General features: G+C 36.0%; 1 protein-coding gene and 1 long non-coding RNA gene across 2 annotated transcripts; one reads left to right on the top strand and one right to left on the bottom strand.

The window, feature by feature from the left end:
• Positions 1–7,535: 7,535 nt before the first annotated feature.
• LOC103945413 (protein LIGHT-DEPENDENT SHORT HYPOCOTYLS 10) lies at positions 7,536–11,676 on the top strand. Its single transcript, XM_009355979.3, has 2 exons — positions 7,536–8,136; positions 11,383–11,676. Exon 1 carries the CDS (start codon positions 7,536–7,538, stop codon positions 8,091–8,093), a length of 558 nt encoding a protein of 185 aa, XP_009354254.1. The 3' UTR covers positions 8,094–8,136; positions 11,383–11,676.
• Positions 9,452–11,383, bottom strand: LOC125477177. Its single transcript, XR_007258345.1, has 2 exons — positions 9,785–11,383; positions 9,452–9,677 (listed from the first exon to the last, which is right to left on the bottom strand). It is a non-coding gene; the product is annotated as an uncharacterized LOC125477177 (long non-coding RNA).
• Positions 11,677–25,121: the final 13,445 nt, after the last annotated feature.

Genomic DNA, 25,121 nt, shown 5'->3' with positions numbered 1-25,121 from the left:
GATTAAAGCAGAAGATTCAACGACGAGCTATAACAGATCACTACAGCATGACGCCCTTCTTGTGGAACCGCACAATCCAGACGGAAGAGTTTAAGTCAAATCCAAGCTCGGCATCATTGCTCTAATTGAAGAGATCGAGAAGCCTCAACAGCCTTTTGCTAGCACCGTCGTCGAAGAACAAAGCCTCGCCATACCACATCCACTACTTTGTCAAACAACGAATGTGTCCCATATCATCAGGATCAAACATACTCCAGATTTGACGGACTTGTTTTGACCCTCAAATTCTAGAGTTGGCTCGTTTTTTTTGAAGGAAACCAGAAAACCCTCCAGCCGAGTTCAAGAATACACCTGTGGAAAGTCAAGTACAACAAAGCACGTGCCGATTCGTCCGTCTTCTCCAAAAACAAGAGTACCTCATATCATCTATTCTCCTTGTTTCTTCTCTTTATCTTTGTTGCTGAATAAGAGACAAGGAGAATGAACACAATTAGCCGGAACCCAAGATTAACCTACCGATCTGAGACTGATTGCTTGGAACTCTGATTGCTTACCTTGTCTGTCACTTCCTTCGGCAGATCTTCTCACTCAGAGACTTGGGGGACTCCTACTATATGGTTTGTATCGCACTTGACCAAACCCGAAACTACAAGTAAGCTTCAAATGAAAATGATACATTACCTACTATATGGTTTGTATCACACTTGACCAAACCCGAAACGCCAACTAAAGATACCACTCTTGGATGAAGGAAAAGTACTTCCAAGAGAAGATGCCACATTTACTTACAGGATAGAGAAGGCAAGTGAAGGCGACACCACACTTCGGTACTTGGAAGTTTCGTGATTACTCAATGGCTTGGATCTTGCAAGTCCCCAACCGAGGAGCTTCCCTCACTCGAGAACTTAGGGGAGCACTGTTTGCACCATACTTGACCAATCCCGAAACTACTAAGCATCGGTCAATAGTATACCGTCAAGGATCCATAAGACTTTTCCTCCAACCAGGAGGCCAATCACAATGCGACACATGTTGGTATCAGAGGCCAATCATAGCGCAACATGTGTCGATATCAGAGGCCAACCACAACACGACACGTTTCAATGTCAGAACAAAGCTAAAAACCCTTTTCTATAAAAGGGGATCATTCTTCCATAATAATCCTTAATGTCATTTGTACTAAACTATTCACTAGAACTCACTAAAAGTGAGCTTGAACCTATGTATTTGTGTAAACCCTTCACAACTAATAAGAACTCCTCTACTCCGTGAACGTAGCCAACCTGGGTGAACCACGTACATCTTGTGTTGTTTGGTTCCCTATCTCTATTCATTTACATACTTATCCACACTAATGACCAGAGCAATCTAGGGAAGGTTACAAACTTGACACTTTCTGTTGTACCAAAGTCCTTGTCGATTTTGTGCATCAACAATCATCATCATAACCATTTGAATATCTTTGTGAATTTGAACTCTCACTCTGCTAAAATCTTTGATAACCTCCTTGGAATATGTGAGAATTAGATCCCTCTCCTTCTACATACATAGCTGACATAGAATTAATCAGAGAATGCATCCTTGATTCAATAGTAGCCTCAAGCCCAAAAAGTTGAGCCCTGTAATCCTTTAAGGACATAGTTGAATCCCTTGCAAGAATTACAATCTTGATCATATCAAAATCAGCAGGTAAACCAGACAAAATTGCTATAATGAAGTCATTATCAGTGATACTCTCATCATCAAAGACTAGTTGATCCATATACCTTTCAATTTTAACAAGAATTTGTCCACTGAATCACCACCTTTTTGTGCAGTATACAATTCAGTCTTTAGCTTCATGTAAAATTTTGCAACCAATGACATGCTTCATTATATCATTTGAAAGTGTAGCAATAAGAAGACTGAGTAAAGCCAAGTCCTTGTTCACCCAATCTTTATAAGCAGTTGTAATTTCCTGCATAATACTAGTCTTTGTACTAATGACAAACTTAGAAGGTCCTGGAGAATTTCCAGTGAAGAAATCAAACAATTTCCTATGTAATACTAGTTCTGGTTCACCCAATCTTTATATGCATTTTAAGAGTATCATTCACAAACTCATTTTTACTTCTTAAGCAACCCTTTTAGTTTCTGGCTATCAAATCAAATAAATTGAGAAAAATCGATGACTAAAAATTAACAAAAGTGTATGAAAAGTAAAAAAAAGTATGAAAAAACACTACTTTAAAAATAAAAAATAATAGCTTTAATGGGTTAATTTTATTTTTTATCAATGAATCATTCATTTGAACTGTTAATCATGCATTTTTGCAAAATTATAAGGACCATTGATCACAAATTCAACGGTTTTGAATAATCTGAGTACATAATTGTTTACGCCCGTACCGATAGACTTCGGCAAAAGGCCAGGCGTCTATCTTTCCGCGTGGGACAGGATTGGCAGATCGGCTGTCATATCGATCCGTCAAATTGACGTGTACCCTAGGTTTACTCCCTCTCAAATCATGGCAAGTAGAATTTAGTGCCAAAATTTCTTCACATGCCTAACCTAATCTTTGTTCACTCAAAATTCAAAGCGAGCCAACGATGCTCCAAGTTTTCGTACTCCTTTTCCAGTTTTCCTCTTAGGTTTTGTCGTGAATAATTGAAGGTTATGCTACGAAGTCATGTGAAAAAAACTCAAAATTCTAACTTGTCAACGCTTAACATTCAACACAAAACTCTTAAACCCTAAATTCCTTTTTCACATCTTCAAATGGAGTCTGTTTCGTTGTCTGCAATCCAGATGGTTCGTAGCGAGGAGAAGTGTTTTGCAGTTGAGGAGGTGAGGAGGTCTTGATGGATGAGCAGCGCCGGATCGTTGCCTCGTACTATCACATCTATCATTATAAACCATGTGAAAGCCAAATGGTGCCACACACTATATAGCTTGATATAGTCTTCGTGATAATATTTAAATTAATTATTAAATCATAGTACTAAGTGATTTTTCTTGATAATGCTCAACTACTATACTTTTGAACTTCATATCCTCATATCAACTCTATGGTGTAAACTCCAAACACTAGACTCCTAACCTTGAATTCTAAATAAATGCTTAACCTAAATGTCGAGAAAAACTCCCCTTACCAAAATTTAATGTAATAGTTTTAAACTGTCCCCCCTCCCCTTAATGTATACTAGTAAATATTTTAAAAAAACCTATTCAAACTGCATGATGCAATCTAAAGATCATAACTCTACTCTACGACAGGTATTGATTGGTGACATCTTCAAGACTTACTGTTGCTGGAATGATAAGAACGACACTAGAAAATTGAAACCGTGGCGGAGCTCATGCTTTCAGAGGGTTGTGGTTCGAATTTTGTGAAATGAATGTTAGGGATGAGTTTGTGGTGAGGAGTAGGTTTCAATATGGTGGTGGTCTTTGTCGAGTTTCGTCGACGGAGTGCAGGGGAGCTGCCGTGCCAAGGTTACCTTTTAAGACTAATCTAGGATTTACCTAGCCGCTATGTCTTCTTTTGTGACATTGCAATTTTGCTTCACGACTGTACTCCACAGAATCTTCCACCACGCGTAACCTCAATACATGTATTGAATTATAATGAAACCCTTGAACAAATTTTCTAGAAACATGATTATATGCACGATAAACTCACTGAAATATGTATACATATGAAGTACAAAAATAATTTTATTTAAATTAGCATATGTGAGTTCTTACCCTCTAGAATTAGAAGAAAACCCAATAAAAATAGGATAGAAAAACAAAGTAAAAAAGAGTGAAATTTTGAAAACAAAAGACTCAATTTCGTGGATTCCGCTGGAGCGCCGCTAAGGTCTACTCGTGACCCCCAAACGCAGACCAAAACCTGCTTTAGAATTTCTCATCTGCTTGAAAACTGTGCTCCCAAAATTTCATGTGTATATAATTAAGCACGTTAAGACACATCAAATCAAGTTGAAAGAGGCGTAAAGAATATGCCTAAACATCTATGAAGGCGTGCATGCATGGTCTTTAGTCAAACTTTCCAACGCAGATGAATTCTATAATCACAACAATTTAGTATGGAAAGCTACTTCTCCGAGGCCCCTTAAACAACAATTAGGAAAAGAATTATGAAAAAAGTTAGTTTATTCTACATGAATAGCCTGAGTAGAAGTACCAAATCTAACATCTAATGCTTAACTTGTTTACATTGTTCTACTACGCACAAAGGTTTAGGCTAAAAAATGTTAATTACTACAATTAGTATGCTCTAACAAATTCTTAAATGTTTTATTATTATTATTATTATTATTTTGTTTTTTTAATGTTGTTGTTATCATTTTTAAAAGTTTAATCATAACAATGATGCTTACGGTTCTTAGTAGTCAATTATAATACCTATTTAATTTGTAACATAATTAGAAAATTGGACAATAACGATGCCCAAGTACAATTATTGCATCCACTGTCACGTTGGTTACATGGAAATTTGTGATAGCAATATTTGTAAGAAAATTTTCGATGAATTATGTATTCAATAGTAGACTTGATTTGTCAAGTTGTGATCATTTAACTATAAACTAGTGTTAACTTCGTACAAGCATGAAGCATGCACTAATTGGCGAGCTATTAATAAAATGAGAAAATTTGAAGTAATGAGAGAGAAAATACAAAATAAATAACGAAAATAAGAGATCATGTATGATTAATTAACATGAACCCAAAAACAGTAGTCAAGATGACTTAATTAGTAGTTTTGCTTTTACACTTGTATTCAAGTTTGATCTCCCTTGCAATAAATTATGAATTACTTAAAGTATTGCTTAAATGAGTAAATAAGAAAACAAGCATCCAAAACGCTAAGAGTTTGTTTGGAAGGATGTACAGTCGTGGCAAAGGCATCAGCTCGTCCTATTTTATAAAAAAAAAAAAAAAAAAAACTCTCTGAGTTCGTTTGAAAGTGCTTTTAAAATGATGGAAAAAGTTTTTGATAAAATTTTTTTGAAAGCAATCCTCAATAAAAATTCAAATGAATTCTGGAAAAACATTTTAAGTACTTTCTGCAAGAAGCACATATACGGTACTAAAATAAGCACTTACAGTGCTTTTGAAACCCAAAACCAATTGCACCAAAACTACTTTCAATTATTTTGAAATTTTTCCAAATGAGTAATATATGAATGAAGGCACAAGTACTTTCCAGAGTGAGCTTTGTTCGTTGTTTATTTGTTCACTTTCTATATCATACCTATTTTGTTTATATATTCAAATCAAATCTTCTTAATAAGATTAAATTTTTGGATAAATTACATAAAATTACCTCAATTATTGGGTCAGTCACAGTTTCATACCTCATCTTTAAAAAATGTCAATGTCATACCTCATCTTACGAATTTGTTACAATTTCATAGCTTCCATTAGTTTGTATGTCACTTCTTCCATTAAAGTGACGTGGCTTGAGACATGGCCCACTTTCTATTAAAAAATTAATTAAATATTAAAAGCTAAAAATATAAAATCTTTTTTTTTTTTTTTTTGGCATGGGAGACCCACCCCACCCCTTATCCCCCTCACCCTTCTTCCCCATTCCCGTCTTCCCCCAACCCAAAACCAGAACCACCCCAAACCCAGATCCCACCCGCGCCAACATCTCCCCCACCTGAAATCAAATTCTTCCCTACCAATGCTTCCAGGTCACGCTCATCAACACTTCCTAATATCCCTAACCGTAGGAACACCACCTTTCCCCCTAAACGCCCAACCGGGTTCACCCGATTCGAACTTTCTTGACTCGGTATCAAACCTAACCTGCCTTCTGAACACTCCCGCGCCCCTCCCATTGCCGTCCGTTTGCAAAGCTGTGATGACCGACTTAATCGCCCTACTCAACAAGTTCCGGTTCACGATCATCAACTCACCGATCTTCACCAGACTCAAACTCGACCTGCTTAGGAAAATCTCCTTCACCTGTGGGAAAAGCTTGTGCTCCTTCACCCCAAGATAACTCGTCGCCAGATTTTTGAATGCTCCAAAATCATAGAGTGGAAAGTGGATGTGGACGTCGATCCGACCCGGTCGAAGAAAGGCCGGGTTAAAGAGGTATTTCGAATTCATGGTGAACACCATGACTCTCTCCTCGGCACAACACGAATTCAACAGCTTGTCCATGAAATTATATATATCCGAAAAGCTCAAACCCGCGGGTTTCTTAGTGATATATTGGTTGAACGACGACAAGGACGACCTAGAAGCATTGGGGAACGAGGTGGAGACGCATATGAAAGATGTGATTCAGGTGGGGGAGATGTTGGCACGGGTGGAATCTGGGTTGGGGGTGGTTCTGATTTTGGGTTGGGGGAAGACAGGAGTGGGGGAAGAAGGGTGAGGGGGATAAGGGGTGGGTATCCCATGCCCAAAAAAAAAAAAATGATTTCATTCTTATAGTTTTTAATATTTAATTAATTTCTTACTAGAGTGGGTTCTATCTCAAACCACATCACTATTTAACGGAAGAAGTGACAGACAAACTGACGAAATGTATGAAATTGTAACAAATTCGTGAGATGAGGTATAACATTGACATTTTCTAAAAGTGGATATAAAATTGTAACTGACCCAATAGTTAAAACAATTTTATGTAATTTAACTTAAATTTTTTGTTGGCAGAAGCATCCAAAGTAGCAATAGGCTTTGTTCGTTGTTAATTTGTTCACTTTCTATGTCGTACCTATTTTGTTTATTTATTCAAATTAAATCTTCTTAATAAGATTCAATTTTTTGTTGGCAGAACCATCCAATCTAGCAACAGTGTTTTTCCTTTGTAGCAGATCTCTTTCAATTATACTCGTCCTCTGAATAAGTCAAATATAAACAGTATTGCAAATGGATTCTCCCTAGCAATAATATTTTTTTGGATTATGAGCACTTCCATTGCATAACCAGCGAATTTATAACATCTAGCGAATTATGACCAGTTTTGAGAATGGTGACATATTAACTATGTGCGTATTTGTTATTATGTTACTCAAATTAGAAAACATATAATTGCTTATTATTAATATATCTTATAAACGTAACTATTAATTTTATAGTTTACCTTATAATTATAAATAATCTTTTCATTCTCTTTTAATTGATAAAAAAATTTCTACCAAATTGTAATTTAGATAATACGTAAAACAATAGCACAAATGTTGCTTGCTGTCAGTGTAGAAATTTTTTGAGTTTCAAAAGACAGCAAATTTGTAACCTTATATCAAAACGTAGAGTTAAGGTAATAGTACTATTTGAAAAGAAGAATATAACTGAAAAGATGAAGAAAAAAATGAACAGAAAGCATCATATGGCCCCGGCCCCATGGGATGTCTTCTCATCACTGGGCCCATAATGTGATTTCAATCTTTCCTCCCCTCTTTGATTTTTCTCTCCCTATTCCTTTCACCTCCTACCCTTCATTCTTCGTTCCTTTATTTAGCAACACAGAAAAAAAAAAAAAAAAAAGTTGATCTGGAATGTTCATTAATTGATCTTTCATCACAACTCTATGTCTGATTCTATGTCTAGAGAAAGAGGAAAAGATTTCGTCGAAGGATCGTCTGCTGGAGGGTCTCCGAATGATGATCAGCAGCAGCCGGCCACACCAAGCCGCTATGAGTCCCAGAAGAGAAGGGACTGGAACACTTTTGGTCAGTACTTGAAGAACCAGAGGCCTCCAGTGGCGCTGTCTCAGTGCAATTACAACCATGTGCTGGAGTTTCTTAGGTATCTGGACCAGTTTGGGAAGACCAAAGTTCATCTCCAGGGCTGCATGTTTTATGGGCAGCCTGAGCCTCCTGCCCCTTGCACATGTCCACTTAGGCAAGCCTGGGGCAGCCTGGATGCTCTCATAGGGAGGCTGAGGGCGGCCTACGAAGAAAATGGAGGATCCCCGGAGAACAACCCTTTCGCTAGCGGTGCAATCAGGGTTTACCTGAGGGAGGTCAGGGAGTGCCAAGCTAAGGCAAGAGGGATTCCTTATAAGAAGAAGAAGAAGAAGCCAAGTCCAAGTAAGGGATCCGGAGGAAATGATGATGAATCAAGTTCTACCATGCATTTCTCTTGATGCATGTTTTCTTCCTTCGGCCAATTTCAGAATTAATCGAAGGGTAAGTGGTAGATGAAGAAAAATTATGTTCATTTCTATTCATGGTTAATTAAGTACGTCCACATCATAAAAATTAACTCCAATTAAATGAAGAAAAACTCAATTAGTTACTCAATTTGTCAATGTAGGTGATATACCCCCAAAGATTATAGTTGTTGCTGTTTTTGTTTTTGGTCGAATTAATCCCCCAAAAATTATAGTTAAAAAGATAGAGAAGAAGGTAAACTTATGAGGTCGAGAGCAGTCAAAGGACAGTAAATTAGTTTTATATGGAATACACGAAGAACAAAATTAAAACCCTAAATGGTATACTCAAATTAGTATTTGAGTGATGATGTTCTGATCGGGATCAGTAACTTTAACCAATAATCTCTCCATCTCTAAAACTTATTAGACACTAAATATCGTGTTGTAATAAAAAACAATAATCTCCTCTCCAACTTCTCCCCCTCTCCCTAGGTCCTCTTCTCTCTCTCTCTGTGAAACACACTCGCGATGTAATCCCCATTCCCCACTTCCATTGTCCTACGTTAATTAAAAATTGCTCTCTATTTCTAACTTTTCATTAATTTGGCTCTTTTAGGATTCTGCAGATTTTTTGTGCCCCCACGATTATTTGTCAAGTGAGATATATCATCACAAACTTTCGTACGTCAGGATATATAATTAAAAAATATAGACAAATGATTGAAATATATGATTAATTAAAGTTTAAGGTTTTAACAAATCTCCTTAATTCGTATTTTATTAGTTTTTGACGTTCATCCATCTTTTCTGCAGCTTTTCTCGTTTGCAATTATATATCTTTTGGTTTTAATTTAACGAAGGTCATCATAGCGAATCTATAAACACCCAAGATGATCAATGCCACCACAAATTGCTCTTCTTTTATATGTGCAGCTAGCAGATATATATAATGTCAGTTAAATACAACTAATTGCTCATTTGCTCTTGTTTTATATGCCCATTATTTTTCCTTGATGTCCACAGTACAAAATTCTGTTGCGCAGCATTTCATCATGATCACAGGCTTATTACACACACACACACACAGACACACACACACACAGAGTCTGATAAAGAAAAATAAAGAACAAAGAGATTAAAAAAAGTCTGATTATGTGCTCAAAGGATTGTTATCTCACGTCTTTGTCGGGTTTTCATGGGGAACTTCATATTTTTTTATGCATTAGGTTGATAGGCCAGAGTTAAATAGATCTTTCACTCACTTGTGTGAATTGCCATCTATAGAAAATCGTAATTCTATTTGCACGTGTTTGGTCTCAAGACATATTTCCAACTTATACAGACGATGCTATCCACAAATCTATTTTTACCTTTTATTCATTCTTTGTTAATTTTTGTTCTTCCTCTTCAATATATTCATTCATTCATACAAATATTTGCATTCACTCCCTCTTCTCTTTTATTCATTTGAATATTCATCCAAACTCAAGCTTTGCGGAAATTCGAACATGTATTCTTCCCTTATTTCGATGGAGCACCGAACCTTTTCAAATCTACCATCTTCTGAACTAGCATCTGTTAATAAATAAGACAGAAAACAAAGTAAATTGTAAGAACAAACCACCACAAAGCCTGATGCAATCAATTACCGCAATTTAATAAAAGAAGACTCTAATCTGAACCTGAAGGTGCGATTTCAAAACCCTGCGATGGGATGGTAGCTGACAGGTCAAAGGTTAATTGCTCTTCTGAAAAATTCGAATTTCACCATAAATATCATGCAAAACTCGAGTGAAATTTGCATTAGTAAATTAGAAACATTTATATTAGTCTATGCATACCGTACGTAAAGTTCGTATATCAAGAAAAATTATCTTTTAATGACTGGAAACCTGTGCAAAATGCATTGTAAACGATAGGTTTAATATCAATTAATGATGCATCAACAATATACGTGACGATTTTTAACATAAATAAATTATGTGTTGCGAGTATTGCATATAAATTAATGATGATCTTTAATCATTTTATCCGTTGTCAATTGATTTTGAGTTGATGTTAAAAAAATTCTAACATTAGGTCCTTAACCGAACTCATTTGTGTAAGATCTTTAGTATTGCATATACAACTTTTAATAGTTCCTCAATTTTTCAATGACTATATATGAATGCAGCTAGTTTTTGTCAACATATTTGGATTGAACTATAACACATGCTGTAAATTCATGATCCTTCGAGCTTAAAAAATCTGCCTCTCTTTTCTATATGGCTCTGGAGATGAGCACAGAACACAGACATTAGCATATTTTTGTAGGTTTTATTTATGCGCTCGTAGACAAATAAACACACCTTGATATTCTAAAACTAAATAGATACTTTAGCTGACACTTGAAGGTTTATGTTTCAACCATTAGATCATATTTAGATGATAATATGCGCATCCTCAACCATTTATCGTTAATCTAATTACAGTGGCACATTGAGTCCTCAAATTTGTGTCCCTATTGTTGAGAATACCAAAAAATTAAAAATTAAAATATTAAAACACACACACCCACACATAAGATAATGCATCTTCTTCAACTCTATTATTACAAGAGTGTGTCAGTTTTATGTGTTTAAATGAAATTATAGTCATACATGTGTGCACGCGCACACGTGTGTGCCCACACACACACACACACAGATATATATATATATATATATATATATATATCATAACTCATGCTCTATATATGTTTACACCAAGGACACACACACACACACATATCGCAACTCATGCTTTATATATGTTTACACCAAGGAGTGAAAGAAATAAACTAGTATTGAACTCGTTCACTAGATTCGAATCTAAGACCTCACATTTACAAGAATAGAGGAATACCAACACTATACCATAGTTTTAAGTGGCTACAGATTATCATAGTTATAGTTGACAGTTCAATAACATGTTAGAATGTCTAAAGAAAGCAGATTATCATACAAGCAAGACACATTTAACCAATCACACCCAGTAGTTTAAAATTGATATCAAGTGATTGCTAAATACTGAATATTTACAAGTAACACACATTTAAACAATCAAACACTATACTTGATGTTTACTGGTTACTCATACACACTGCAGTTCATGCTAACTCCAAAATTCTTGCTTTGTGGTTGTATTTTTGTTGTTAGGGACTTATATCCGATCGATAGATACATTCCTGCACACTGAAATGCAACGAATAACAGATACCCTTAATGTTTAATCATCAAACTCAAAATTTACTTCCTTGCAGGATCACATGGAAATTGAACGAAAAGGAAGGAATTGTTCCAAGTGAATTTGCCAGCATGGTTCAGTACTGTTAAGTTCGATTATGGCTTTTTTCAGTCAAATTACATAAGGAAGTTGGAGAATTTTGGTTAATTTGTAATTGGAGAATTTATTAGTAGCGATGTCTTATGGCTTGCTGGCATGAACACGATTCGATCTTAATTCATTTTGTTAGTTTGTAATTGGAGAATTTGAAAGCATGTAGTAGATATCAGAAACCCTTTATGCTTGAATATATATATATATTTGTATCCTACTCGTTGTGTCCATACTTGTTCATAATATCAGGACTATAATGATGTTATGTGTTTCCTACATATACACTTACATATGTAGGGTTGTTCGGCCGAAGCGTACATTTCTTAAGCTTCTACATTCTAGACCGACAAGGATACAACAGAGATAAGGGGATGAGATTTCGGATGACTCAACGAAATTCAACAAAGATTCGGTTTCGAACCACTGAACGGAAGTGAATATGAAGAGGGATTCCGGTCCATTCATGGGAATCTGACAAAGACAAGGTTCTAGACCACTCAACAAAATCGAAAGAAACAAGATTCTGACCACTCAACATAATCTGAACAAAACACGATTTTGGACAACTCAACGGAATCGCACATGAAGCGGGATTTCAGACCACTCAATGAAATCTAGACGAAGTAGGGAACCAAACCACTCAATGAAACTCCAACGGAACACAATTCTGGGCCATCAATGGAACTGAGTAGAATTCATGGCTCAACGAAACAAGACATGACACAAGCTCAATGTGACAACTCCCTATGGCAATGGGATAACGATCATCTACTAGCCCTCACGTTTCACAAACATATCAAATATGCATTTCAAATCACATTTGATAAAATAGAGCAATGACAGAATTTAAATATAACAATTTACCAGAAAACACAGTCATAGAATCATGCCATATTCACCAAAAACCAATATCACATATATCACAAATATTAAAGTCAAAACCGGGAGTTGGCTAACGCACCCTCGAATAATGATCAAGGTGCTCACGTACAATCACTACCCAGAACAAAGATCAAGTCCCGCTCAAAATTTTTGTGATTAAACCATGTAACACTAGGTTGTACACGTCAACTACAACCGCAAGTTTAAATGGTGGCTAACTATAAAAATAGGTTAAAACAATGGAATTACGCTAAATAGAAGCTAAAAATAGATTCAGAGATTGTATTTATCCTAGATAGACAGTTTGGGTCGTCGGCTACTCGCCATCACGCCCCGGTCACGCGCCCTCACATGTTAGGTTGGGACAGATATTCCGTTAAATTTAATAGAATGTTGACGTCATACCTGTTGGCAATAAAAAATATTCTGAATAGTTAACAAAATATTCCTTATTCTTCTTCTTTCCTTCGGTCGCTGGCGCCGAAGCCTGCCGTCGTCGATTTCACCGAAACTAGGGATTTTGCCAGAAAATTGGGAAAAGTTTAAATTGCCATGTTGTTCAATTCATAACCAAATTCTATGATCCTTATGTCAAATTGAAGATAGAGAAGAGGAGAACAAGTTTACACCTATTTGGAGTTCGAGAAGTGATCAAAGATGGCCTGAAATTGGACATAAAACTCGGCCTGCCGGTAACTCGTAGTTTCTCAATTTTTGTCCAGCTTTTTACGAATAAAACCCATGACTGGGTTCGTGGGGATGCGATGAGCACGGTGGTGGTATTTGTTGATCAAAGCTCGCTGGAAAAGTGGTTGGGTGACGATAGTGTGTGCTCGAGCTAAGGGAGAAGATGAGAGAGTTCGAGAAAGACTAGTGAGGCCGAGAGAGAAAAGAGAGAGATCCCTCTAGGAAATGGGAAGGGGCCCCATGGGCACACAAAATAAGTCCAAAAAAAGACAAACAACATGTGTCCAAATAATGGTCAAATTACCAAATTGCCCATGAACTCCAAACTCTAAATTTTGTTCTGCTTGTGCCCATGCGTTTATATTGACCCGTACTATCCAAATATGCCAAGAAATGAGGAAAAGCATGAAAGCATCTAAAATGTCCACATGGAATTTCATTTAGCTCAACATGGCATTTTTTGTCCTTTCAAATTCGAAAAAATTTCTATGCCCAAAACAAAAATACGCCATAACAACTAAGAAATACAAAATTTAAATAGTGAAATCTGGGGAAGGAATTTAACATGACCAATTTCCTGATCTTATTTTTTTCTATAGACTAGAAGCAACTCACGAGGGTTTTGGTTAGAGCAAAAAACACTTCCCTGTTGATTCTCTTAGACCACTACACAGAGTTGCAAGACATACATAAGTTATTAAAAGTTCCAAAAATAATTTTGTGCCACATCTGTCATCATCTATCACTATCTACGATGAAACCAATTGTTTAACAAAATGCACCTAATTAATCGGTATTCCACTACTAATCACAGTGAGAAATGTCTCCAACTTTACTTGCATAAATATTAACATGAGATCAATAAGTTAATGAATTTACCAAAGGTTAATTGGAATACAAGATGGCTATACTGGCTAGTAATAAAACAACACATACTATGTGAAGCGTATTCATATTGATCAATAACGCAAACCTTAAAGGAGATTATTATATAACTCTTATTGTAAAAGGAAATACATCTAGAGCTAAGTGAACATAACTAATTTGTTTTCACATGGGAAATTTATCAAAGCGCTATAAAAAAAGGTATTTTAAGTATAGCATGCATGCCCCAAATATTTAAGCAATGTTATCCATGCATGTATCGTAAGAAATCAAACCAACAATGAAACACAAACTCTAATGGCATATCATGAAAAAAAAAAAAATAAGACATCCATATGCAAGTCAAGTCTTAGGTAGGAACCATTATTTATTAGTTAGTCTTAGATGAAGGGAGGGTATTATGCCCATATTCACAAAAGCTTAAATTTGACTCATTCACAACCCCCTATCCTCTAACAACCATTAAAACTGAATATGCCATCTGTTACTCTTTCATAGGTTTAGTTAGAATTGTTGGTTATGTAATGAGTTAGTTAGATTTGTGATGAGGTGTACTGCCACATTAGCTTAGGTTGTTACCATTAGCTATACATATATACCCCTTGTAATGATTCATTTCTCAATCAATGAAACAGTTTTGATTCTCTTTCTTTCTCTCTTACTTCGCATTCTCTCTCTAAAATCCTCTTTAATCAATTTCTTAGTTGTTCATCAATGGCAGTATATCAGTACTGTTAGAATGGTATCGAGAGCCACCGATTCTCTGTGGGTTTCCTACTACTAGTGAAATTGTGAAGCGAATTTTCTTTTGGGGAAGTTTCTGGTTAAAGATTTCATCGAGGTTTTTCATCTGGGTTGTTTCTTCAACATGTTCGTTGCGATTTGTGTTGCTCTCTCTTCTGTTTCTGTTACTCTGATGGTAATGGTGATGTATGTTGATAAAGTTGAATCATGGGAAATTTTAGGTTCTATGTTCAAAATCCTACAACACATCATTTTGGATTCTTGATTTATTGAGCAAATTATGTGCTAAAGATCTGGGTTTCTTTAATTGTTGTTGAGATTACATATATGTTAATGTGCTAAGTAGACTAGTAGTATTAAATACTTTGAAGGCCAATTGCCAAATTTGTGAATCTTGGTTAAAGTTGAAAAAGGTTGATTGCCAGTGATTGATTAAAGATGAAAAAGGCCAATTGTCATGTCTGTGTTAGTGATTGAAGAAAGGTATTTGTTGTTGATAAAGGCCAAGGCCAGAAGTTGAAGTTTATTGAGTTTCTTTGCTGTGTAGAAAATCTTGCAGTGAAATCTTGTTTGTGTGATTACAAATCTTGAACATTTTCTGAGTTTTTGAATAGTTTGAAGTGATAAAATGACATCTACAACTGTGAAAATTAATGGGTTATTAGGAATGTTAACAATCAAACTTGGTGATCAAAATTACACCAAATGGGCATTTCAGTTTAAGTCTATACTTAAAGGTTACAAACGGTTTGATCATTTTGATGGAACTAATGTCTGTCCACCAAGATTTGTTCTGAATTCTAAAACTAGAGTAACCAAGGAAATGACTATATCATTTCAAGAATGGGAAGCAACAGATCTTGCCCTTCTCAGTTTACTCATTACTACCCTAACTGATGATGTAATAGAGTATGTCATAGGATGTAAGACTGCTAACGAAGCCTGGATAAATCTTGAAGAGAGGTATGCTTCAGTATCTGAAACTGGAGTTAATCATTTGAAAACTGAACTTCATATAATACAGAAAGGTGGTGATGCAACGAGCAAATACCTGTTAAGGCTAAAATCCTTGAGAGATTAATTAACTGCAGCTGGTGAATTCATTTCTGACAATGATGTAAACATTGCAGCTTTAGCTGGATTGCCTCGAGAGTATGCCACTATTACAACTGTCATTCTTGCTAGGGACAACTCCATCTCTATGAAAGAATTCAGAGCATTATTATTAGGTGTTGAAAGAGAAAATAAAGTGTTGATTAATTCTTTGTCTCAAAGTATGTTTGCATTATATATGCAAGGTGCTGCAAGTTCTTCTATGGGATTTTAGAATCAAAATGGTGTTTCAAGCTCGTATTCTGTTGGAGTTGATTCTTTTACTAGAGGAAGGATTACAAGTGTGCCTCTTATGTCTAATGGTTCAAATCAAAATATTGATTTCTCACAGTCACAATCTTCATCACATGATTGTTATCCAATGGCACCTGCTAATAACTTTAGTTCTGGTTTTGTGGGAAATATGAACCCTTCTTCAGATAACTTCTTTAACATATGTGTTCTACAAACTATAATGATGGTCAGCAGAGATATTATAATGGAGGTCAACAAAGAGGTAATGGTTCTTACAAGTCCAATTATAGAGGAAGAAACTCAAACAATTATAGATAGAATAATGGTTGGTCTGGTAATATTGAGTCTAGATGTGCTCCACAACCTGAGTGCCAAATATGTCAGCAAAGTGGACACACAACACCAAATGGCTATCACATAAATGCTAATGGATCTTCATCTAGACATATTACTGAATGTCAAATATGTGGAAAAATAAGGCATATTGCTCTTGATTGCTATCATAGGGGCAATTATTCTTATCAAGCTCCAACACCTCCTGCATCCTTGGCTTCTACACCTGCTCCATTCAATGCTCACTATTCTTATCAAGTACCTCCACAAATGTACTAGATGCCAATGAATGTACCTGAAAATCAATATTAACATCCAATGACTGCATTGAATGCTCAAGGGTCTTCATCATACTCCAATCATACTCCCTGGATCATGGATACTGGTGCTTCTCACCGCATGACATCAGATATCAACAATCTCAATCAAATAACATCATTTGAAGGGTTTGACAAGATAAAATTAGCAATGGTCAAGGTTTGGATATTGCAAATGTTGGATCACTAACCATTAAAACTCATGACACTCTCTTATCTTAAAGAATGTTTTACGCCTTCCATTGCTGTGAATTTGTCATAAATGACTCAGTTGTGTAAGGATAATAGATGTTGGTTTATATGTGATGATACATTATTTTTTGTGCAAGACAAGGTGACAAAGGAGATTTTGTACAAAGGAAAGAGTAGGCTAGGCATATTATTTCAAATTCCAGTTTCCCTATTTCAGCAGGCAAGAGCTTTTTTGGGATGGTTGGTGAAATTTTCTGTATGGCATCAAAGACTAGGACACCCGACTAATGAAGTAAAGTCAGTAATATTAGCAAAGTCCCAAGTCTCTCATTCATTAGATGATACTTATAGAATATGTTCAAACTGTATTAATGGTAAAATGTCTAAGAGTCATTTCCCTGTGGAAGCAAATAGATGTTTGTTACCATTTGATAGGATTCACACAAATGTATAGGGTCCATGTCTTGTAAAATCGATTGAGGATTACAGATATTATGTAATTGATGTGAGAATTACTTGACACACAAATTAAACCCTATTGATGACAATTGTAGTAATGATGCAAGTAGGGATCGTTCTAGACCGGGGATTAACTAAGGATGCTAATCAATGTGAAACTGACTCAAAAACGTAAAAACATAATGTAGAACACTAAACTAGACTCAAAGAATGCCAAACTAGAGTTTAAAACACTTAAACAAACCAAAAGACTCAAAACAACACAGAAGCACTCAAAACTGCCTTAAAATCACTTTCTGGGCAGTTTTGAGCACAAACACTAGTTTGGACGAAAACATGTTGTCACTTGATTCAAGACACTTAAAAACACAAATTAACTTGATTTCTAACTATTCTAACATTTCAAAATAAATGGGGGATTGATTTTGACGAAATTGAATTTAAAACAGAGACTTGTAAACAAACTTCAAACAAAACAGATTGTGATGAAATAGAATGATGAGAAACTAGTTAGAGGGTTCCTTATCCACACATGAACATATGCATATAATTTGATTCCCAGTTATGACTTCAACAAACGATGAATGACAATGCTCCAAGTTAATTAGGTCCGCTTAAATTAACTTTCAGATTTCCCTAGATTCATTGGATTGAATGGAATACGCATTACAACCAAATTATTCCTCATCAAAGTCCCTAACTATGGAATACGCATGATAGAGACATTCAACAAAGATCATTAAGTTCAACGGAAATCATAAACATCGACTAGGCATTCATAACTATGGAATACGCATGTTAATCCAGCCTAGGGTTTACTTAAACACAATCGTGACTAGCGATCTTTACTACTCATGAATATAAGTTCATAATGATTAGGTGAAATTCCCTTATATCCTAGCATCAAGTTTAGGCATGCAAATTAAGTGTCGACCCTCAACCCACATACATAAACAAGTTCTTAATCAAAACAAAAAAGTAAACCACATCTAAAGTTCATGAATTCATAACTGGAGTAAATCAAATCATAACCAACATATGTCCATGGCTTCAAATTTGCCTCTAACTAAAAAGAAATTAGTTCCACATGTTTAACATAACTGAACAGCAAGTTAAATTAAACATGAAAACAGAACCAAAAGAAGAAAGAACTCCAAACACTCCAATAGTTGCAGATTGCATGTGCAAGGTTTCTTCCTTCCTTTGGACTGCACGGCACTACTCCTCCTCTCCTTCAATGGTGCCGGCACAAGGTGGTTATGGTGGTTGAATGGTTGCTTGGATGGAAGGTTACGGAAAAGGTGGTAAAAGTGGCTGGAATTGTGTTTCTAGGATTTTAGGATGTGTAGAGTGGTGTGGCTAGATGAATGGACGAAAATTGGATGAATGAGTGATCCCCCCTAGTGCCTTGCTGCAAAGCCTTATTTATAGGGCTAGGAAAGGTTTAGAACTTAGTTGAAACCAAAAGGTTTTGTACCAGAAATTAGGCAGAAATTAGGCAGAATGTGGAAAATATGGAAGAGAATGTTTTTTCTCCTCCCCTTTCTCTACAAGATTACAAGGATATATATACATGAAACACTTAAGGGATACAAGTGTGTAGCTTGGACAAGGTAGGACGGCTTGGACAAGGTAGGAGACAAGGTAGGACGGCTAGGAGACAAGGTAGGACGGCTTGTGACAAGCTAGGACGTCACAAACATACACACAAAAATCCCTTCCCCCACATATACACACAAAAATCCTTTAAGACTTTGGCACACACATACACACAAAAATCCCTTCCCCCACACTTGTTTTCTGCAAGAATGTCACTCAAAAGGAATTCCTTCTAAGTTATGCTCCACTATACTTCAAGAACAAGGGTATGGAAAGTCCTATTCTAGGCTAGGTAAGGGGGATGTGGTTAACAAGGAAAATAGGCTAAACAAGGCTCAACGGGGTTTAAACCTACAATACAAACGATAAGGGTGGATTCGGCTATTTGTCTATGCTGGTGACTACTACACAACTTCATCTTGTTATTTGTTATGCTAATCAATTTCATGCTTTGAATGAAACGGGTATGAGTTCTAGTATTTGGAACTATAGTGATGAAACGCATTCTAAGTAGCAACCAAGCAAAGAATAATGAGATCATGCAACGACTTTTGAAAACAAGAACGCACAGATTAATAACTCTCCAAATAAACATTTAGGCTCAAGTCTCTCAGGGATGTAGTGTTTGTTTAAGTTCCTTCCTTCAAGCATGTTACAAAAACTGATTTTATCCTTTGTGATTACATGTGAATTCGTCAATTATAACTACAACCACGCATAAATCAAGGAGCAAATCAAACTTCCATCATTGTTTGTAACTCTTTTTAACAGTCATGCATTAAAAACCAAATCCTCATCATTGCGTTGGAAGGTACCCTAAGACACAAACAAACACACGAAAACAACCCTTTTTGGCTTTTTCAAAACACTTTTTTTTTCAATTTTTTTTTTCCAATTTTCGGATTTTTACTTCAACACACACCAAAACAGCTCAAAATGCATTAAAAACACCTAAAAACAGTGAGAAACAACATTAGAAGTGATAGGTGATAGAATCCCACGAATTTTGCATAAAAACACCTGTTTACCCCCCCCCCACACTTAAATCAAACATTGTCCTCAATGTTTCACACAAAGACTCACATAAAAGCAAACAACTAGTAAACAACTAAACATGATAAAATAAAGCAGCAAAGAGAAGGGTTTAGAAACGCAAATCTGGGTTTGGGGTGGAAGTTCCATCTTCTCCTTGTTGAATGCATGGGTTGCCTCCCAATAAGCGTTTGCTTTAACGTCTTCCAACCGGACGAATATGCCTTGCTAAGCTTCATTAGGTCCCATGGCATGGAATTGATCTTTGAATGGAAGGTGATACTTGAAATGATCCGGTAATGGTTTAAATTCAAGATTGGGTGCCTGAATCATCAACAACCTGTTAGTATAAAACGAAATTGAAATTGGAGGAGGTGGTTTACCTATGTGCTCCAATAAGAACTCAAGGATAAACACATCTTCTTTGAACGTTTCAAGGACTTTGCACTCGGCCAGATTTGGTGTGAGGATTGGTCCTTGTCCTGTGTCATAAAATTCAACTTCTTTGGGGTTGTTTGCCTCAAGAACATCCTCTTTGACGAATTCTTGATATTCCATACTTTGCACCTTTGGAAGGGCTTTCAAGATGTCTTTTTCACTTTCTTCTTCCTTGGAATTCATGAACCTGCAAGGAATAGGGACATTGGGTGGAATGGGGTTAGAAAGAATTAAATTCGGAACAACCTTACCTGAATTGGATGGCGTAGGAGCAATAGGTGCCTGCGGCAAAGGTGTTTCCACCCTTGCCGTGGGTTGGGTGTGTTCCTCTTCCTTGTAATTTGATTTTGATGGTTTAGGGTCTGTTCTAACTTCCTTGCTACTTCTCAAGATGATTTCATTGGCAGTTTCAAATCCTCCCTTCGGATTTGCAATGGTTGAACTAGGCAATCTGCCTTGTTCTCTAATTTGCCCCATAAATTCGGCAATTTGACCCATTTGCTTCTCCAAATTGTCCACCCGTTTGTCTTGGATTTGTCTCTCCTTATTTTGAGTTTGTACTTCCTGCGTCAAAGTAGTAAGTAACTTAACAACTTGATCATTATCCAAAGACATACCTGAGGTTGTTGGGGCAGATTGCACTTGGTTTTGATTGGGGACGAATGGCTTTGTATAAAAGCCCGGTGGTTGCTGCATAGGCGTTGAATATAACTCCTCATATGGCTGCCAATATCCTTCTTGTTGAATTTGTTGAGATTCCCACCACATAGAGTTTGAATGATCACTCTAATCTGAATTGTACATGTTGGAAAACAAATTGTTCCCTGATTGATTATGATCTTGATAACCCCAAGTACTGACATTCTCCCAACCTCTTTGTGGACATTGATTTGCTTGATATTCTTGCATAGAATAAGCACCAAATGTAGGGACACTTTGCATTGTGGACCCTTCGGCATACTGTGAGAACTGACAAGTAAGATTCGCTATTTGAGCTTGAAGATTAGCAATTGCCATGTCTTGCTTCTCTAGTACCTGAAATCAAAGAAATAAAACTAAATCAAATATCAAAAGAAAAATAAACAAACAAACAGAGGGATTAGCAATTTTGCTAATCCCCGGCAACGGCGCCAAAATTTGATGTGAGAATTACTTGACACACAAATTAAACCCTATTGATGACAATTGTAGTAATGATGCAAGTAGGGATCGTTCTAGACCGGGGATTAACTAGGGATGCTAATCAATGTGAAACTGACTCAAAAACGTAAAAACATAATGTAGAACACTAAACTAGACTCAAAGAATGCCAAACTAGAGTTTAAAACACTTAAACAAACCAAAAGACTCAAAACAACACAGAAGCACTCAAAACTGCCTTAAAATCACTTTCTGGGCAGTTTTGAGCACAAACACTAGTTTGGACGAAAACATGTTGTCACTTGATTCAAGACACTTAAAAACACAAATTAACTTGATTTCTAACTATTCTAACATTTCAAAATAAATGGGGGATTGATTTTGACGAAATTGAATTTAAAACAGAGACTTGTAAACAAACTTCAAACAAAACAGATTGTGATGAAATAGAATGATGAGAAACTAGTTAGAGGGTTCCTTATCCACACATGAACATATGCATATAATTTGATTCCCAGTTATGACTTCAACAAACGATGAATGACAATGCTCCAAGTTAATTAGGTCCGCTTAAATTAACTTTCAGATTTCCCTAGATTCATTGGATTGAATGGAATACGCATTACAACCAAATTATTCCTCATCAAAGTCCCTAACTATGGAATACGCATGATAGAGACATTCAACAAAGATCATTAAGTTCAACGGAAATCATAAACATCGACTAGGCATTCATAACTATGGAATACGCATGTTAATCCAGCCTAGGGTTTACTTAAACACAATCATGACTAGCGATCTTTACTACTCATGAATATAAGTTCATAACGATTAGGTGAAATTCCCTTATATCCTAGCATCAAGTTTAGGCATGCAAATTAAGTGTCGACCCTCAACCCACATACATAAACAAGTTCTTAATCAAAACAAAAAAGTAAACCACATCTAAAGTTCATGAATTCATAACTGGAGTAAATCAAATCATAACCAACATATGTCCATGGCTTCAAATTTGCCTCTAACTAAAAAGAAATTAGTTCCACATGTTTAACATAACTGAACAGCAAGTTAAATTAAACATGAAAACAGAACCAAAAGAAGAAAGAACTCCAAACACTCCAATAGTTGCAGATTGCATGTGCAAGGTTTCTTCCTTCCTTTGGACTACACGGCACTACTCCTCCTCTCCTTCAATGGTGCCGGCACAAGGTGGTTATGGTGGTTGAATGGTTGCTTGGATGGAAGGTTACGGCAAAGGTGGTAAAAGTGGCTGGAATTGTGTTTCTAGGATTTTAGGATGTGTAGAGTGGTGTGGCTAGATGAATGGACGAAAATTGGGTGAATGAGTGATCCCCCCTAGTGCCTTGCTGCAAAGCCTTATTTATAGGGCTAGGAAAGGTTTAGAACTTAGTTGAAACCAAAAGGTTTTGTACCAGAAATTAGGCAGAAATTAGGCAGAATGTGGAAAATATGGAAGAGAATGTTTTTTCTCCTCCCCTTTCTCTACAAGATTACAAGGATATATATACATGAAACACTTAAGGGATACAAGTGTGTAGCTTGGACAAGGTAGGACGGCTTGGACAAGGTAGGAGACAAGGTAGGACGGCTTGTGACAAGCTAGGACGGCTTGGACAAGCTAGGAGGCAAGGTAGGAGACAAGGTAGGACGGCTAGGAGACAAGGTAGGACGGCTTGTTCTTCCAAGACAGAAATTAGGCAGAAATTAGGCACCATGTGTGAATAGATAAAGCCTTCTAGAAATAAGGTTTTTAGGCCCCCTTGCAGCTCCCTAACTGAATTCAAGCCTTCAAATTCGTCCATCCTCATGCCTCCATGCTTGCACTATCCAATCTTGGCCCAAAAATGCTCTAAAATGCTCCAAATTGCTTCTTTTTGCATACTTTGACACTAAAACCTGAAATTGCACGAAAATAACTTTAAACACTATAATTAACATAGTTTAGCTAATTAAATGCAAGAAAACAAGCTAACTAAGTCGTATAAATATGCTTCTATCAGTAATCTTTGTTGATTGTACTAGATTTGTATAGATATTCCCTTTATTCAATAATTCATAAGTATTCTCAATTTTTGTGAAGTTCTACAAGTTCACACAAGTTTAGTTTGGAATAAAGACTAAATGTTTACAATCTGATGATGGTGGTGAATTTATAAGTAAAGTATGCCTGATTTGGTATTATTGTGCTTTGAAAAAAAACTGCTTATGCTGTGCTGTGAGAATAAGTAGCTGTGAAATAAAGCAGCAGAGTGTTTGGTAAACTGTTTTGTAAAAGTGCTTTTGAAAAAAAAAAAAGCAGTATTATAGTGTTTGATAAATTTTTATGTAAAACAGATGTGAAAAAAAGTTGGGTTTTACAGCTTTATGTTTTTAGCTTTTTTTCACCCAAAACTATGAAAAAAAGCTGAAGTTGAATGTTTACCAAACATAAAAAAGCTCCCAGCTTTTTTTGATAGCCACTTTTTTTCAGAATCACCTTAGTACCGAACTAGGGCTTAAAGAATTTTTGCAAATGAATGAAATGGTTCATATAATTTCCTGTCATTACACTCCAAAATAAAATGGTTTGGTGAAGAGGAGACACAAACATATTGTAAAGACAGCAATTACATTGATGTCTGCAGCTAGTTTATCACAGGAATTTTGGAATCATGTTTGCTCTCATGTAGTTTTTCTCATAAACAGAATGCCAAGTAGAATCCCACATTTGAACCCTCTATTTTTTTTCCTTATATGATAAAACTCTAACTCTATAAGATCTGAGGATATTTGGTTCAACTATATTTCCAAATCTGAGTTCTTATAACAACAATAAGTTGCAACACAGGTCATCAATGTGCATATTTCTAGGATATGCTTCAGGATACAAAGGAGCAGTGTGTTATCACTTAGAGTCGAAAAGATTAATTTTGTCAAGTCATGTGTTACATGATGAATCTATCTTTCCTGCTAAGATTAATCCTCCATAGAGCTCAAAATAGTGAATACTGGTACATTTGCATCAAGTGCTCCAATAGTGGTAAGAATACAAAGCACACCATATGGTACACATTTGAACTCTGGAAATAATCAACATGTGATTCTGATTATAGTTCAGTTCAAAATCAATCTTCATCTTTTGAGAATTCACAAGGGTCCTTATTAGCAACATCTCACAGTTTATCTCAAAGTTAAGCTCAAGAAAGAACAAGCTCTACAAATGAATTTGAAACAATGTTGCCTACTACTCAAGTACAAAATCAATCTCAACCTTTGTTTCCTGTCCTGGACCCTGCACAGCTTCAGGTAATACTTCATATTCCTCCATCTCAATCTCTAAGTGATGTTAATATGTCAACACCAGTCACTCACTCTATGACAATAAGATTACAATATGGTGCTATTGATAAAAAATGGACAATGTTTATGTATCTGTGTTACCTGAACTCCAATCTTTGCAATTACATGATGATGAAGTTTACTATAGAGGTTTCTTTTTCATTGCTGATATTGTGGATAATGAGGAACCAGAGAATTTCAAAGCAACTTCAATTCATACAACTTGGCAGCAAGCTATGCAAAATAAATTTGATGCACTTAAGTCATA

The sequence above is a fragment of a genome, unplaced genomic scaffold (assembly GCF_019419815.1).
Source record: "Pyrus x bretschneideri cultivar Hongxiangsu unplaced genomic scaffold, Pyrus_bretschneideri_v1 Contig20, whole genome shotgun sequence".
In the NCBI taxonomy this organism is placed as follows: domain Eukaryota; kingdom Viridiplantae; phylum Streptophyta; class Magnoliopsida; order Rosales; family Rosaceae; genus Pyrus; species Pyrus x bretschneideri.
Note: the sequence above shows the minus strand (reverse complement) of the source record. Positions and strands in the feature narration are given on the sequence as shown.

Bases quoted from the DNA above. Each gene is read 5' to 3' on its own strand.
- LOC103945413 (XM_009355979.3), top strand. From the start codon at position 7,536: ATGTCTGATTCTATGTCTAGAGAAAGAGGAAAAGATTTCGTCGAAGGA.